This window comes from Polistes fuscatus, unplaced genomic scaffold (assembly GCF_010416935.1).
Source record: "Polistes fuscatus isolate 324 unplaced genomic scaffold, CU_Pfus_HIC Scaffold20, whole genome shotgun sequence".
Classification (NCBI taxonomy): domain Eukaryota; kingdom Metazoa; phylum Arthropoda; class Insecta; order Hymenoptera; family Vespidae; genus Polistes; species Polistes fuscatus.
The window spans coordinates 3097046-3115872 of record NW_025113097.1 but is presented as its reverse complement, the minus strand read 5'-3'; the positions used below and the strand labels follow the sequence as shown (position 1 = coordinate 3115872).

At 28.8% G+C, this 18827-nt stretch overlaps 3 protein-coding genes across 6 annotated transcripts; 1 reads left to right on the top strand and 2 right to left on the bottom strand.

Moving 5' to 3' along the window:
- Positions 1-764: 764 nt before the first annotated feature.
- Positions 765-3040, top strand: LOC122517416 (inhibitor of growth protein 1). 3 transcript variants are annotated; one of them, XM_043635785.1, is made up of 4 exons: positions 765-918; positions 1075-1675; positions 1841-2044; positions 2128-3040. In XM_043635785.1, exons 2-4 carry the CDS (start codon positions 1540-1542, stop codon positions 2703-2705), a joined length of 918 nt encoding a protein of 305 aa, XP_043491720.1. In that variant the 5' UTR covers positions 765-918; positions 1075-1539; the 3' UTR covers positions 2706-3040. The 3 variants fall into 3 exon arrangements, with proteins under 3 accessions (XP_043491720.1, XP_043491718.1, XP_043491719.1); XM_043635783.1 differs by having other exon boundaries at positions 779-1303; positions 1440-1675; XM_043635784.1 differs by having other exon boundaries at positions 780-1303; positions 1521-1675.
- A 1884-nt stretch (positions 3041-4924) lies between these two features.
- On the bottom strand, positions 4925-9598 carry LOC122517404 (ubiquitin-conjugating enzyme E2-17 kDa). Of its 2 annotated transcripts, XM_043635763.1 has the most exons (5): positions 8835-9598; positions 7884-7964; positions 7498-7702; positions 5608-5769; positions 4925-5083 (listed from the first exon to the last, which is right to left on the bottom strand). In XM_043635763.1, the coding sequence occupies exons 1-4, from the start codon at positions 8876-8878 to the stop codon at positions 5614-5616; spliced, it is 486 nt and encodes a 161-aa protein (XP_043491698.1). In that variant the 5' UTR covers positions 8879-9598; the 3' UTR covers positions 4925-5083; positions 5608-5613. The 2 variants fall into 2 exon arrangements, with proteins under 2 accessions (XP_043491698.1, XP_043491699.1); XM_043635764.1 differs by lacking the exons at positions 4925-5083; positions 5608-5769 and adding an exon at positions 6352-6677 and having other exon boundaries at positions 8835-9594.
- Positions 9092-13167, bottom strand: LOC122517403 (X-ray repair cross-complementing protein 6-like). The gene is made up of 9 exons (XM_043635762.1): positions 12890-13167; positions 12610-12781; positions 12043-12481; positions 11842-11944; positions 11534-11762; positions 11299-11460; positions 11003-11233; positions 10752-10939; positions 9092-10681 (listed from the first exon to the last, which is right to left on the bottom strand). Exons 1-9 carry the CDS (start codon positions 13058-13060, stop codon positions 10571-10573), a joined length of 1806 nt encoding a protein of 601 aa, XP_043491697.1. The 5' UTR covers positions 13061-13167; the 3' UTR covers positions 9092-10570.
- Between the last annotated feature and the right edge of the window lie 5660 nt (positions 13168-18827).

Below are 18827 nucleotides of genomic sequence, written 5' to 3'. Positions count from 1 at the left end.
GAAGAGGTGCTAAATTGAGTCAAAAGAAAAAATTTGACTCTGTAGCAAACTAAATAGAATACAATATAATTCGTATACGTTTATTAAAGTAAAATGAATATAAATTGGTATATCTGACGAATTTCTTAATTCCCTTTTTGTGGCTTGTAAATAAAGAATCATTTTCTACAAAAATTGATCTTTTGTCTCTAAATGTGACGTCAAATGTTGCGATCTCGAAGCTCCGTCGGTAACTATTTAACTTTCCTACTGAGGTATCTACATTATCGACTCTTCCGTAAATTTCGTACGTAGTTCATTCTACAACCGTCGAGTAACGATGTCGCTATGTTACGCATCGTGCAATGCGAGTTTCTCTCTTTCTCTCTCTTTCTCTCTCTCTTTCTCTCTCTCTGTCCCTAATAAAAATATTTCTTTTCGAAGATGTTTCAAAGATATTTTCTAACAAAAATTAAAATTAAAATTCAAGCTTCGTCTCTTTATTTTAATGAATACAATTAACATTACAAGAATAATAAAAAGTAAATTTACGTAATCTCTGCTTTTAAAACGCACCAATGAAAACGCGTCTATGAAAATAAACGTTGTGCTACTGGTTAATCTTAAAAAACAAAAACAAAATGTTTACTTTCTAAAAAAGTAGTTCTTTGTAATGCAGTAGGAAATATTTATCTAATAATGCTAAGTTTCTAGTTCAATACATTGAAAATAAATCGAAACAAGTTTTCCATGAATTGTGATTATCGACGACACAAGATGGCGTTTTGTAACTTTAATCGAGTTCACGATCGATCATATTCGAGTTAATCGAGTTATTTCATTGGTTTGTTAAAGCATGACTTATGTAGCTTTGCTTCAAAATATACGTGTTTAGGGGAATATGTAGGAGTCGTCGGAATGCGGATTACAAACTTAATTGTGCGTCTAACTATCGTTCTTAACAAGTTGCAACCTATGTTTTTAAATAATAGTATTATCCGATAATGAAAACAAAAAAATAGATAGCATCGTTTAATTAATGGTGAAAAAAGTGATATTCAACGAGATATGTTTTATGTTTTTTAATGTGAACAGGTTATAAACGTAGGTGGAACATATTGGCATGCAAAAAGAAAAAAGAAAATAAAGAGGAAGAAAAAAGAACCGGTGTGACGACTTTCGAAACGTCTGTTTATGTGGAAAAAAAAGAAGAAAAAGATATAAAAAAAAAAGAAAAGAAAGGAAAGAGGTGGAGATAAAAACAGTCAGGAAGAAAAAAGAAATAGTTAGGAGTTTATATGTGACGCACGCGTGTAGAATGCATGTATGTGATTTTCCGCAAATTAGCCGCATACGTAGACAGCAATAGATTAATCCAAACGATATTCATTGAAACTTAATGTTAAAAACGTAATAAAAAAAAGAATATATAAGAAACGTTTAAAAAAACTTTATTTTAGTGGTGTGCAATCATCGTTGGTGGATGCTGTTTACGTGCATAGAGATATCTATATATACATATAATATTTTTTCTTTTAAAGTGATACGAAAAACTGAAAAATGTTAAATCAAGCGGTCGTCGAGGCCCTATATTCAGCAACTTATATCGAAAATTACTTGGATTGTGTCGAAAATCTACCAAACGATTTGCAGAGACATGTTTCGCGTCTTCGAGAATTAGATGCTACTTGTCAAAGTAAGTTTTAAATCAATGTTGATTCAAATTTCGTAGTAAATCTTTCTTTTAATTTCTTTTTTCTAAAAGAACATTTTATTACTCTATATATATATATATATACTATATGTACTAAATATTTACAGTCTATATTTATAATTATTTCTTTTTTATAATCTAAATTAGCGTATTTAAGAGAAGTAGACCAACAACAGGATACATTAAGAAATGATATAGACTCGACTGTGAGGAGAAAAGCACTTGCAAGGGTTCAACAAGCACTTATTGCTGCTCAAGAAATTGGAGATGAGAAATTACAAATTGTACAACAGGTTCAAGATTTAATAGACAGTAAATCTAGACAGCTTGATGTAGATTATCGTAATTTAGGTATGTCGTATACTTTTTGTATAACCTTTTCTACAAGTATTCGACACAATATTTAGTCAATAATAATGTTATATATTTTGTAGATTTTGGCAAAGAACAAGAGAACTGTGAATCCAATCGTGAATCAAATGCTAATATTAATTCCAACTCTTCGACCAATGCAAATAATGCTGAACGTTTACCAAAGCGAGCTAGAAGAACAAGAACGGAGACACTGGTCGAATCAGGACATACCATGGATATGATCGTAGTATCTGAAACAAGATCCAATACTTTGACCAATGCAAGTAATGGCAATCAAAAGAAGACTACGACAACTAATACAGGTAAAAAGAAGAAAAGGAAATCTAGGCAAGGCAATCAACATAATCAACATAGGGAGGATACTCCACCACCATTGGAAGATGATCTTGCGATAGATCCAGATGAACCAACGTATTGTCTTTGCGACCAGATTTCCTATGGAGAAATGATACTTTGTGATAACGATTTATGTCCGATAGAGTGGTTCCACTTCTCTTGTGTGTCACTCAGTACTAAACCAAAAGGAAAATGGTTTTGCCCAAAGTGTCGAGGAGATCGTCCAAACGTCATGAAACCAAAAGCACAATTTTTGAAAGAACTTGAAAGGTACAATAAAGAAAAAGAAGAGAAATCGTAGCAGACAAAGTATGCTTGAAGGTTTTAAGAATCAAAAATAATTGGGTGAAAAACAATATTTAATGTAATTAGAATTCAATTTAATTTTTAGGAATGTTTATTTATAATTCTGAAACTTTAGGCTTATTAAATCTATTGAATTACATTTAATTTTGATATTGATAATAAAAATGATTATTATATACAGGATGAGTCAACTAAGGCCGTCCACCTGAATAACTTTTACAATTTTAGTGACAGGAAAAAATATTTCAAAGTTTTATCATATAACTAATGTTATAACAGTAACATCACTTTCATTGTAGTTGCGTAATTATATAACTCATACGTAGATAATTGAAAGTCTGATTTTTTTTTGCCTAATTGCATTCTCGTGTATTCTCACACCTTCTATATTTCCCTTTTAGATCGTATTCTTCATCTTGGCACTTTTTATTTTCTCTTTCTCGCAGTTTTTCAAATTTCTTTCTAATTCTTTTGAATAAATTAAATCAATTCTTTTTTATCTCTCTGAGAAAAGCTTTTGTTGCCTTTATTTTTATTATAATGATATTCATATTTTTTAAATTTGGTTTCTAAATTTTCTACACTCATTATTATTGTTTTCTCTAAATCATTTGTTGTATCTGCCTTAGATATCTAATAATCTTCACGATGATTCTACAAAAGCTTCACTTAACGTTTTGAAATCATTTTATGAAGTAGATTGAAAGAAAATGTCTATCGTGATGTAAAAACTATTAAAGAGAACACGAGACAATGAATACGAGAAGCTTATGTTGCAATCAATAAATCAGAACATACTTATAAACGTGTAACACTGTCTGTGGATGAATGTTTTAAACAGTGTCTTGTATTGGCAATCGCTATTCTGAACATCTACAGCATAACGTACTGCCACAAATTGTAAAAGTTGTTGAGGTGACTGGTCCTTAGTTAATTCACTCTGTATAATAATACTTTATAATTTGACTATACCATTGAAATTGGTTGAAATCCAAAGATCGAAATCTAAATCGCAGTCTGAATAAAAAACGTATAGAGAACATTTTCGTAATATAATTCTATGTAATATTTGCATAAGTAATATAACACATACTTAATTTAGCAATTCTTAAATGATTATAAACGACGAGACAAAAATTCTTGGTGAAGTTTTCAAGTTATTTCTTAATAATATATTCATAGATATAGAAGATATATCGCATAAAAACAATCGTCTAAGCAAACTATCTCCATATTAGTAGTATAAAAATGGCAACTTATAATTTAATAGCTTTAATGACATGGAAGGGATGTTCTCAATAGATTTTTTCGAGAATTGTAATATAATTCAGAATTTTTGTTATTTTAAACTTCTCATGTATCTTTGTATTTATATTAATTTATCGAAAATACGTTATATCTTCTTCTTGTATATGAATAAATAAAAATATGTAATAATAATAATAATAACACTATGTATATTAAAACATAAATAGAATGAGCTGTAGTCTCATTATTTTTATGTTAATTATATATATATATATTTGTTTTTAATTAATTAATATATAAGTCTATGTAAAATATAAGATCAAGTACAAGTAACGTAATATATTTCAGAATTTATTGGAGAAAACAAGATTATGTTATATAAAAGTTGATTACATTGTTGTTAAATTGCATATGATAAATTATAGAAATTAGGTTTCTTATAATTCTATTTAAAATTTATACTATATTCATTTTTAATTTTATTAAGTTGGATTCAAATATTTTCCACAAGAAAAGAAAACAAAAGTCAAGTATATATAAAACCAAAATTAAATATGTGAAAAGATGTATCTGTTTTTCAATGACTTCAAGCATTATATTTAATTACAATGTTTAAACAAAATTTCATTGGAAATAAAATCTTCAATTTATATTTTAAAACAATAACATATACTTATCAAAATGAAATTAAACTATTATTGCGCTTGAAGCCATTGAAATAAATAATAAAGTATAGTATATAAAGTAAATGGAAACTTAACAAATTTCAATTTTTAATTGTTATATCGAAGACACAAAACAGGAATATACGTACAAATGCCCTTGATCTATAACATAAATTCTATATTATCAAGTTATACGTTTCGTTTTTCTATAAAACAAATTATTTTATGTGTAGAGAAAATCATTTTACATTTGCAATATAATTCTTATTAATGCCACGTTGTGATAATACAAAAAAGAGTATTTGTACATATGTTTTTTTTATTGTTTTGTTATTTATGTTAAAGCACCTAAAGTGTAATTATTATGAACAAAAACCATACACATATTGTATTTATACTTATAAATATAGATCACATAAGTTTCTCAGTGCAGTTTCCATGTCATTCCAGGACTTTAAATCTGAAATAAAATTTAATATTTTATAGAAATTAATCTATAACGTCTTGGAATACTTAGCGAAATTATTTATAAAAATATTGTAAAATAAATCTTCGTGAAGTGATGTATTATTGATGATTATAATAATTAACTGATAATATTGTGATTCATACTATTCTTGTCTTTCTCTGAGAAATATGAATTAAAAGTATGAAAATGAATGATTCTTTACTATCGCTATAACACTGAAATTTATCAAATATTTTATCATAACACCGTAAATGTTTTGTATCTTTAAATCTTCTTAGTAGTATCTACTTATCAAGGTATCAATACCTGGTATGAGCTCTTTCTCTCTCTTATATATCTGCATATATACATATTTATATATTTGTAATATATAAGAATTAAAACTGTTCTTCCTCCTAAGACCATTTCACCCCACCCTCCTGTATGCTTCTACAATGACCGGATTCTAACATTGACCGTAACATAAACATTTCTTTTAATGACAAGTACGATTGAAAAATACAGAAAAGGCATACTTAATGTCAGCGAGGATCTTCCGTATGACTTTCTTGAAAATTTAACCAAGATTGTTCAACAACTGTAGCTACTCTCTTTTCGTATTCTCGTTTATTCTCTTGGTACAATTGTGCTGCTAAAGAATTAGCCGGTGAATTTGGATTTGGTTCATCCAGTAATGACTGTAACAAATAAATGAAAAATAGTAATCTCGTTGAATGTTGCAAAACGTTACAAATGAAAATAATGAACAACTGTACAAATACATACTATAGTTATTTGTACTATGGGATTATTAAAGATTCAATGTTCAAGCTGAAATGAAAAGAACAGGACAAAACATAAAAAGAAACAAAAGGTTCCAAAAAAGTTATAAGACTATAAAAGTGAAATTATGCATTTATTATTAAGTGTGTATGCGTGTATGTATGTGTATGTGTGTCCGCGCGTCCACGTCTGTATACGATCGCGCGTATATATATATATATATATATATAGATATGTATATATATATATATATATATATATGAATTTACGCGTATTGTATACAGTACTAAAATCTAATTTAAAAAATAAAACTAAATCTGCGCTTTTTAAAGGTATTAATTTTTTGCACAGAAACAAAAAGTCGAATACATATATGAATATATATATGAATATATATATGTATATAATAATATATATATATATACACATATATATATCTTATTTAATATTACTGATTTTTCATGTTATTTATCAGATATCGAAATAAATAAATTACACAATTTTATAATAATTTATTATTCAACATTGTAAAAATTCGATCTAATGTTGCACATTGTTGTAATTCAATAGAGCTTTTGGAAGAAACATGCTAAGATTCAGCGCAAGCTCCTTGGTAAGGCTGCACACATTCTCCTCCATATCTAATGGCTGTAGGTTGTTGAACAATGCTGCGACAGCATCATGAAAACGTCTGTGACTAATCCACAAAACTCTGCTCCACACAAGCCTTCACTCGTTTCTCGTACTCGCGTCGATTCTCTTTGTACAGTTGTGCTGCCATTGAGTTGGCAGGTGAATTCGGGTTCGGGTCACTTAACAGCGACTGCAACCACATAAGTCGTATTCCTTACAAGACAATTCAAACGTTTCCTTTATAATGCATTGCTTATTATTTTATTAACAAAATTGTTAATGTAGCTTAGCACCAGTGAAGTACTATTTGTTTGCGAAGAATGGGAAATCTTATGCATAGTGTAAGAATGTAATAATTTTTAGTGCATGTCATTCTCTTTATCGAATGAACTAGACTTTGTTGAATTGCAACCGCTGTTAAGAGAAAAACGAACAATTCGCTATTTTAAGAAATAATTGCTTGGAAAATCAGAAAAAATGAAAAAAAAAATGAAGTCTGACAGTCCATATATACAATTTTGATCTCAAATCAAAACATTGATATGATTTATGAAGAGTGTCCGATAACGAAAAGGAATAATTAATTATTTTTTATTATCCACTTAATAATCCTAGGATACTTCCACCCTAATGATTTTGTATGTGATGTCACGCAGAGTATCTTTTGAAGCTGTTCTATCTCAGATATTTAAGAAGAGATATAATATATAGTGCAGTCCATCTAGTGTAATCAAATCTAAAGCTGCATTTATGTATATTATATAATTTTACATTAGATACTTTTACATAGATACTTTTTTTTATGTACACATGTAAACATTTGTACTGTTATTCAGATGCATTCAGTTTTGTTAATCATCTAATAAATTAAATTTTGTTCATTTAATTAATTTTTTTTTTAATACGAATCAAACTATGTAATAGTATAATATGCAAAATATATTTCTGTATAAACTTAAAAATATGATCAAATAATTTTGAAAGATATCTGTTAATAAATTTGTATCTACCTGTATAGATGTTAAAATAGCAGAAACATCATATGTAGGACTCCAACGATTTTGTAGAATATCAAGGCAAATACCCCCATCGGCATATACATTAGGATGAAACATCTTGCTGACAAATCTTACTGTAGGCGGCTTGTTTGGATATTCTTCTGTGAACTCTATTGTGAGTTTAAATGTACCATCTTCGAATGGAGTGTCATGTGGCCTAAATCAAATTCAAATTGTAATACCAATCATTAATAATTATATTAAGATTAAATGAATAATACAAAAGAGGATATTTAAAAATTAAAATTATACAATTTTTCTTTATAATACTTGAACAAAGCTAATCTCTAAATTAATAATCGCATGTTGTGAGAGCGAATCAAATGCAATATTCTTACCCAAATATAACCGCATTCCATATCATAATATTATTGTCCGTAGGTGCACCAGATACTCCAGTAGGTGGATCTTCTTGTAGTCTGTTTAAACAAAATATATTTTATTAATATCATTTACTTGCTTTTATCTTACATATTTAAGTATTTTCTATTAGATCTTAATATTATATCATTACTGGAATAATTACTCTTTCGCAATGAATGCCACTTCTACTTGCGCGCTAGATCAATAAAATCAATAAACATAATTTTAGCAAACTTACATAATAACAAATGTACATGTACATTACAAAATTACAACTTGAAAGGTATTAGATATATCGATGAAAAATTGTGCCAAAATTTAAAAGCTACCATTCCATTTAAAGCCTCTCTCATTCTTAGTTATTTATAGCCATTAAAAATGATTGTTCAAAAATATGTTACAAATTTAATTATTAAATTATCCCAATATGTTCAAAAGGTATAAAAGATCTTGACATATTCCATTTTAATAAAACAAATCAGATTGAAACTAAATAAATTACCTTCAACTTATATACAAAGATAAATTTTTAAAGAAAAATCTTGAATATAAGAAAAACCAATAAAAAGTAAGAGACAAAGAAAATTGTATAAAAACATTATGGAAAAACAAACAGGCTTTTTTATTCATAAAAGTTTCGCTTGGCAAAAGATGAGCATTAAACAAGGTGCACTTCACAAGGAAAAGTTCCTAATAATAACTTGGTCTTCACAATGACGTTAGCACGTTGCGTATGCTCGGATTACTCGAATTCATCCTCTCCCGCGAGAACAGAACATACATAGATAAATACACACGTATACAGGTTATTCCGTTCGAAGATTCGTTAGTTTTCGATAATCCAATAACTAAAGATAAATGTTCTAAGGATAAAAAAGGCAAAGTAGTTAAATGTCAGAAAAATAATGACATATATATAAAAGTACCTCTTGAAATCTCTCATTAGCCTTCTTCTTGCAGGGGTAGACATCCCTCACGAACGGGTTGGTCGCTCCAAAATCGTCGAAACGAATTAATTCTTGATCTCTTCTCTCTCTCTCTCGTTTTATGCAAATTTATCGTGGAACGGGAATGAGATTAAAAAAAAAAAAACGTAGGGATTCGGAGAAAGAAATTGAACACGCCACCCGATTCGATTCTACGACTTCAACTTCGTCTACCTTCCCCTCTTCTCTTCGTCTTCTTTCTTTTTACAATCTCGTCGCTCGCAACAAAAATCGACTGTTGTTCTTCTCCTGTACTGCGTACGGCGTCTCTGTCTCTCTCTTGCACTCCAAGCCTTTTGTCACACCGAAGGCCACCCTTCCTTCGGTATAATACCGTTATAGGTCGTTCAAAATTAGTTCTTTTTTTAAAGACTTTGGAATGAATACTTGATTCGGCTTATCGTTATATTATATGCACATAGGCGAAGCGTTAATTTTTCATCGTTCCCGAGCGAGCAATGAAGCCGCGCCAGCGCTAATACCCCCTCTGCTACGACAAGAACTGCGACTGTCCCGAACAATTCATTCGTCAGACTATCAAAAACGACGAACAGCTGGACTGTACTGAACCGAACTAGGTAGAATAAGAAATGAGTAAGAACCGAAACTCTTTCTTTCTCTCTTTCTCTCTTTTTCCTTCTACTACCAATACACTATTAACTCGCTTTCTCCCTTTGTGTGACAATCCGTCTGCCTGCCTGCGTTATCAATCCTTCAACTTGATTTTCCCTAGCCAATCGGTTTTATAGTAATCTTCTCTACGTTTCAATAGCGATCTTCTTTTTGATTGGCAATCTTTGGACAAATATTATTAGCGAAACATAATCGAAGGGACCAATGACGAGTACGCGCAAAAATTTAAATATCTTCGAAATTTCCTATTACAATATAATATGTATTAGAATTTTATTCGAATCTTCCTCTTTTCATCTTTATGTGATTAATTCTCAAATTATGCACGATTTATAATTTTATAGAGTATGGTTTGGCATTGCAAATTTACAATACAATAGTTGTACTCGTAATACAAAATCGTTATTTATATTCGATGTTTGTTTTTCAGCTTTCATTCATTTTAATAGCAAACGAATGTAAATGTTATATCCTATATATTTTATTACCTTCTATCTTACAAAAATTATATTAAAATATCAAATTTATAACATTGTTCGTCTTTTATCTAAAATAGAAGTATAAACGTGTATAAACTTGTAGGTCTTCTCATAATAATAGTATGGATTAGAGTATTAATATTGATATACGTTGAATTGGTGCTTTTCAGTATCTCCTATTATATCCTTTGATGGTAGCATGCATCTTGCAGCGATTCACGTTTGATAAGATCTTATGCATCCGATGCATCGGATTAGTAGCATCGGTATGCATTTGTTTTACAACAAATGTAATTTTGTTATGTAATTTTATTATAAGAACATAACGTAAAAGAATAATAATTATGAAAATATAACTTAAAAAATAAAAACATTATTTTCAATAAATCAATAAGAATATAACAAATAATAAAATGCCATTGTTGCACTGAATTGTAAGTTTTTCTGTGAAAAAGTGTTTGTTAAAACAAACATCAAAAAATTGAATGATTTGGTTAAATTATCGATACAGATAAAAACCCGTATTTTCTGATTATGCTGTAATATAAATATTTTTCTATATTCTTATGTATAATGTGATGTAAGTCGTGCTATGAGGTCTGATTTACGTCCAGCTGTGGATAATTTAGCATGGCGCAACCATTTTCGTAGATCTGATACGTTACGACTATCCAACTAAAATAAGCAAACTTACAATTAGTATTTTGTTTTATTATATTGTAATGTAGATAATAATTTAAAATACCTGATTTTCTTTTATAAGTTTAAGAACATCTTCGTCTTGAATATTTGGAAATGATGTGTTAGCAGAATTTTCAGAGTTTTTATGTTTTTTCTTTGGCGGTTGATATTCCTCTTTCTCTTTCATAAATATTTCATTAATTTGTTTCGTTAAATCTCCTATCCTTTCCTGAAGCAAATCTTCTGCAGGAACTGAAAATGACGTTTCAAACATTTGTTCTTTTATCTATAGTTAATTACTATTATAATGCTCACGTGTGAGGTCCTCTGGGGGATCTCGTACATCCAGATTCAAAGCTAATGTTTCTATGCTTTGTAATTTAACTTGTAAGGCAGGATTTGGATATTTTTCTGGATCATAAATTTGAGTAGATTTTTTAATAATTTTTTCGAACAATTCAACCGCTTCATGATTAATTGGAACTTTGTTATCCTGATCGTCATACGCATATTCATACATTTCTTCGGTAAAATCATTTACTTCTTCTAAACAAGCAAAGTAAACAATTATTTAATTCTTATAATAAGTTATGCTTGGATTTAAAACGAACCATTATATGGCATTTTGTATAAATAAAATCCTCCTTCATCGGGCATTGGTATCATGTTGTATAAATAGGATCCAGAATTCTTTCTTATAGTTACTCTACATGTTATTTTAAGCTTCCTTTGGTCACATTTATTTAATAAAGCGGCAAATAATAATTTTTCACCTAATAAGTGAAATTAGAAATATTATTATTATTATTCGTTTTTCTTTAAATAAAGTATTATTAATAGTATTACCTTCGCTACAATTTTTATTACAGGAAACAAAATAAGGTGCATGGAGATGATACATCGGATCACAAAACAAAGGTTCTACGCCAAGTAAATCTATTCCCATTTCATAAATATTTTCAAAACTTTTAACCTCATCTAATGTAAAATATATTTCTTTATCGCCTAACTTTTTCATTTTTCTCACATCTGCTTGAAGTAAGGGCATAATAATTTCGTCTTCGTCTTCTTCATTCTGAAAATATGAAGTAAAATAAAATTTAGAAAGTATTGCGTATCTTTTATAAAAGCAACTAAATCTGCATGAAACAAACCTTTTGGGAATCAGAATCTTCCTTTTTTCGGAGATATGTATTTACAACCAGAGGTGCATTAGTTTCAGAATTCATTACTATGCTTTTTATATTTTGTGATTTACTGCAACATTATCAGCAATACAATATTATTGAAAATGGAAAGTTATTATGATTAAATGTAAATGAACAATCTCAACAAAAAATATCAGTCAAACCTACACACAAAGATTAGATATATCTACATTTATTATGACATTTTTTCCAAGTCTCCAAGGCAACTTTGCCATATGTCTAGATGGTCGTTTTACTTGTTGCAATAAATCTTTGTAAGAAATCCTTTGGTAATCTTCTTTACTAATATTTCTAGATAACATCTCGAGATCTTTATAAAAGAGCTCAACATTCCACTGTTTTCCTCTAGCAACAACATAAAGCAGTATATCCAAATTACTATACTTAGCTACTTCAATTCTGATACTGTGTTTTTCATGCTCATTAGTCAACGGTGGAACATCATGACATGTATATAATATAACTCTACGCGCAGACATTGTTATGTTTACTGAAGAAAATTTTAAAATTGCGCAGCGTAATACATCTAGAAGAGGATAACTCGTAGAGGAGCTCATACTTTCATAATCCTTCCACGTAGAATTTCCTACATAAAATATAAATAATTAAAATGAAAAAATGTATATATATATATATATTGAATAGAAAATTGTGAATATAGTTTGTTAACGAAGCATTGATATATTTAGTGTTAAGAGCTTTACTATTACTCACGTATTTTCTCAACTTCTTCTAATTTTTTTATATCGATGACAGAAAGTTCCTGTAAAGTTGAAATGTTTTCTATTTCTGAATTCTTATCCAATTTTTCTATACCAAAAAGTACTAAACCCATCCAATCTTGTCTGTTCCAAACTAATTTTTGTTTTAAAATATAAATATAGTCCTATACGAGGGAAGGAGCAGATAAACATTGTTTTAAACATAGATTCTTGCCAAGGGTATGTAAATAAGTTATTAATTGCATAAGTGAAATTATAGGATGACACAATACCTCTATACAAGATACAAAATGTGGTATTCCTTCCTCATTTGTATTGAACATTTCAGGAGATGTATCAATCAAAAAAAGTGTACAATCTCGAACACCATATAATTCATCTATATCATTACTTTCTTCTGAATCACTTTCAGAATCAAGTTCTTTTGTATTTTCAGATGTCATCTTTTTATTTGCTTCCTTTATTAAAAAAGGAAAAAAACTAACAAAAAATATGAACGACTTTTGATTACCACGCAAGCACGTAACCTAACCACGTCTAACCACGTCTAACCATCTAACTAACGTATTTACTGATTATATCCATTGATAGCAAAATTTTAAACCGAAAAATTTTGATAGAAAAATATTAAAATCGATGGCAACTTACCGACGGTGAAGACGGTCGGTAAGTATTGATGGTAAGTTACCATCAGATCTTTTCGGTCGGTAAGTAACGTTACCTCCTGATACCTCTTGTATCGTCACATACGCTCTTGTTACAAATCTTTCATTTTTGCGACGGGAGGAAAACGATTTTTACTACCGGAACATATGGATTCTTATTGAAAATTATAAAAACGTCAACATTTTTATTCGAGGGTGGCATTTAAATGCCTTTCACAATATATATAGATTTATTATATATATCGATAAATACATTCATTAATATTTTTCCAAGCTATTTACTATTGTTTATTAATGTTAATATTCTCCTATAATAAAATATTTTTATAGGACGTTTGTTTAAACAATTGGACAAAAATTAAAAGACTGCTATAATATAATCATAATTTTGATTTATTTCGAATATTATATGCGCATACATATGCTACGAACATTTAAGCGACAATAGACACTTTTATCGATTATTAACGATTATTTTAATATTCTAATAAACTCTTTTTTATGTCAATTCATTGAAACACATGTGTACTGGTTTAAAAATTACTTATTTATTAGTATACTTTAAATATTAAATTATTTCTACGTGATATTCTTTTCGATGAACATTTCCAAACGTTACAAAAATGTACATTAGTTTAAACAATTACATAAATAATAAAAGAATAATACAATTAGAACGTTATAATCTTAAATTTTATTGATTAAGTAGATTATTTTCTTTTATACACATGCGCAACGTTCGGAAAGTCATATAAACAACATTTAATACAAGAATTTTCATAAAAGAGAAAGTGCCAGTCTCAAGGTGAATTTCGAGGAAGACGGTTGACAGAACATTTATTCCGAATTTTTTAACAACAATAGACATTTCTATCGATTAATTAACAATTATTTTAATATTTTAATGCACTCTCTTTATATTTCAGGTTTTTTAAATACATATCTACTAGTTTAAACATTACATACATATTAACGTACTTTCAATAGAAATAATTTTAATATATTTTTATTTTATGTTTCTTTAGATGAATTTTTTAAACTTAATTTCGTTACTGAGCCAATACATAAACATAAAATTTACTTATATTGTTTTTTAATTAATTTTTGGGTCTTCGGAAGCGGTTACCTCCTCGTGGTTAGACCCGGGCAATGGTATTTTACTTTCAGTATAATGTTTAACATGTTTTACATGCTAAACATTCCATTGCAAATAAAATCCAGCTAAAGACCGCTTACCATAAACATTATAATTGTAATTAGTTTCTTTTAAATCCTTAATTAATATCATATCCCTATTCCTTCCCTTTGTTTCATTTTATTCATTTCATATACCGAAACTAATTACTTTATGATGTTTTTAATAACTTTTATGCATTTACAGATACCAGAGAATAGTCCAAAATAATTAAAATTAAAGTTGCGATGTATAAAACAGATTGCATTCGATTCATTCATTGCATTGCACAGGAACATTAAAAAAAAAATGTATATTTGTTTAGGCAATTACATAAAAATGAAAAATTGCTAAAATCAGAGCGTTTTAATCTTAAATTCTCTTTTTATTACAAATAAAATTCTCGTTACACACATACGCAACGTTAGGAAAGTCATATAAATAAAATTTAATAAAACAAATTTTATAGAGAACAATGACTCACTCTAACGACGAATTTCGAGAAGGACGGTTCAAAGATCGTATACTCCGAGTATTTAAGCAACAATAGATACTTGCATCAATTAATTAAGAATTATTTTAATGCACTAATGCACTCTCTTTTTGTTACATCAGAATTTTACCCTCGAAGTCATCACTGCGCAGAAGCATTAAAATAATTACGTAAAATAGATAAAAAAACGAAAATCATAACGTTTTAATCTTAAATTTTATTAAATAGGTTTATTATTCTTTTTATACACATGCTTAACGTTCGGAAGGTCCTGTAAACAACTTTCACCAAAAGAACTTTGACAGAGGATAATAACTCAGATCAACGGTGGATTTTGAGGAGAAGGGATCACAGAACATATACTCCGAGATTTTAGACAACAATAGACGCTTGCATCGATTAATCAACAATTATTTTAATATTTTAATGAATTTTTATTATAATTAAGATTGTTTAAACACATATATGTAATAGTATAGGCATTACATACTTATTAACATATTTTTGAATATTAAACAATATTAATTTAATATTCTTTTCGATGAAAATTTCCCCCACCAAAGTCACCACTGCACAGGAAAGTTTAAAAAAATGTACATTAGTTTAAACAATTACATAAAAATTAAAAGAATATTAAAATGAGAACGTTATAATTTTAATTTCTATTTATTACAATTAATTTTCTCGTTACATACATAAGAAACTTTCGGAAAGCCATGTAAACAACATTCAATAAAAAGAACTTTTTTTATGTGACAATGTATCAGTCTAACAGAAGATTTTGACGAGGAAGGTACAGATGAAAGTACATCTTCATTTTTAGATTACAATAGACATTTTTATCTATTAATTAACAATTATTTATGGTGTATAGAACAAAGTATTGTTCTCTGCTATTATATGTAATTGCTTAAACATATACATACATTATTTTAAATGTTATATACTCTTCTATTAACGTATTTTGAATAGAAAATAAATTTAATATGAATTTATTTTTATAACTTTAGATGACTGTTTCTTCAGCTTGATTGCGTTCTTGGATTGTAACATAATTATAAACTATACCAATTACTTAGATTGTTTTTCAATCATTGTTACATAAAATTTAATATCAAACGTTTAATAAAATTTTATTATTTTTTTGGAAACAATTCAATGGGTAGCGGGTGGATTTCTTCTTCGCAAAGGGCGCCATTTGTTAAGAAGAAATTTACTTCAGGGATGCGACCCTGCCCACGCGAGCCTTGATTCTATCTTTCTCCCAAGGATAGAATCATGTCCTACCCTTAGCTTTTTAAAGTGAAACTCCCTATCCTTTTTTTTTTATTTTTTTTAATTTTACTTTGCTTTTTTTAACTCGCGATTTTGCAAGCATAGATGTGCACGTAGCATAGGAACTGAAAATGCATTAGAAGGGATGTCTACCAGCGCTATTAGTAAAACGGACCCAGGGATTCAGTTCCTCAAGCTTGCAGTAAATATAGTGTTGGTGGACAAACTGTACGTGCAGCGTAAGTTCCTCGTAATATAGATTAGAGTCAGTGGATTAGTCCAACCGGTGGGATACCACTTAAAAAAAAAACGTAAAATGTTTCACTTTAAAAAGCCTACTTTTCAACTTCTTCCCGATCCCTTTGCTTTTTTGTTGCAGGTTACATAGGAGGATGACCAGACCAGGACAGCACGAGGACCACACCAGGACAGCACGAGGACCACACCAGGACAGCACGAAGACTTAGTTATAATAAAGGATAGTGTAAGATAATTATTAGTATAATTAAATGTATAATTTAATTAATAATTACATGTATAATTTTATTCTATTTATTCTTCTCCACTAAGCACATTACACGCGTGTAACATTTATATTTAATGTATTTTATTCACAGGTTCCATGTTACTTCGATTCCATTCATGTTTTACTCCTCTTTTATCATTTTTTTATTTGGTTTCCCATTTTTCTCTTCATTATCGATAGTAATTGTAAAGATTTTCCGAATAAAACTCTTAGGGTGGGGCATAAGAGTGGGGCCCATTAAAATCATTCACGGGGTGATCATTTTCATTTCATTTTCTTTGGTTTCAATTTAATTCGGATGGGGACATCTTCAGGATGCACATCCCGGGTCTTCAGAAGCGGTTACCTCCTCGTGGTTAGACCTGGGCAATGGTATTTTACTTTCAGTATAATGTTTAACATATTTTATATGTTATACATTCCATTGCAAGTAAAATCTAGCCAAAGACCGCTTACCATATACATTATAATTGTAATTAGTTTCTTTTGAATCCCTAATTAATATCATATCCCTATTCCTTCCCTTTGTTTCATTTTATTCATTTCATATACCAAAACTAATTACTTTATGATGTTTTTAATAACTTTTATGTATTTGCAGATACCAGGGAGTAGTCCAAAATTATTGAAATTTAAATTGTAATCTATAAAAGAGATTACATTCGATTCATTCATTGCATCTTTGCAGTCCTAGAATAACATTTTTTGTTTGCAGGGTTCTTTTTTAAATCATAGCTGCAATGGATAGATAGTATGCTCTCTCTTTCTAAATAATCGTTAATAAGATATTACTTTATACATCATTGATAATGTTGCTTACGAATTCGTAATATATTCTTTAAAATTTGATATTTCAATTATCCAACTTTAAAATATTACATATCTATTATTCTATTTTAAATATTAATTAATTTTGATCTTATATTTAATTCGATAAAAATTTTACTCTCGAAGTTATCACTGCGCAAGAACGTAACAACAAATGTACATTAGTTTAAACAATTATACAAAAAATAAAAGAATATTAAAATAAGAGCGTTATAATGTTAAATTTTATTGATTAATTTTATTGATTTTCTTTTATACACATGCGCGACGTTCGTAAAAGTCATATAAACAACTTTCAATAAAAGTAATTTACATAGAGGACAAGGCCCAGTCTGAAGGGGAATTTCGAAGAGGACAAAGCTCCGAACATATATTACGAACTTTTTAACAACAATAGACACTTCTATCGATTAATTAACAATTATTTAAATATTTTAATGCACTCTCTTTATGTTTCAGATTTTTTAACTACATATCTACTGGTTTAAACATTACATACATATTAACGTACTTTCAATAGAAATAATTTTAATATATTTTTATTTGATGTTTCTTTAGATGAATTTTTTAAACTTAATTTCGTTACTGAGCCAATACATAAACATAAAATTTACTTATATTGTTTTTTAATTAATTTTTGGGTCTTCGGAAGCGGTTACCTCCTCGTGGTTAGACCCGGGCAATGGTATTTTACTTTCAGTATAATGTTTAACATGTTTTACATGCTAAACATTCCATTGCAAGTAAAATCCAGCTAAAGACCGCTTACCATAAACATTGTAATGATAATTAGTTTCTTTCATTTTCCTAATAATTATCATATTACAATTTATTACATTGCTATCCCTTTAATACTACCTTCATATTATATCCCACATTAAAATACTCGATTTATTTTATAGGAACACTAATCTTGTGCATTCTTTCAGACGTTCTTGACGTGCAGTGCGGTCGGAAAAGCACGTCTCGGTCGCGTTCGCGTTCGCGATAAAAAACCTTTTTAGTTTTTTATTTTCGTTACCATCCACCCATCGTCATCCTAAGGGTAGGAGACCCATCGGGCATTCATCACTGAAGATTAAAAGTAAGTATAATTTTTCTATGAAACATTTTCTATGATAAATTTTCAATAGTTTTCGATTACGACGAAGATATTAATCGTTCTTTTTCATTTTCTGTTTCAGAACATCATTGCAATCGAGCGCGTAGGCAATGAGGTACTCGAGTGTTTGCATCGTTAAACAAAAAT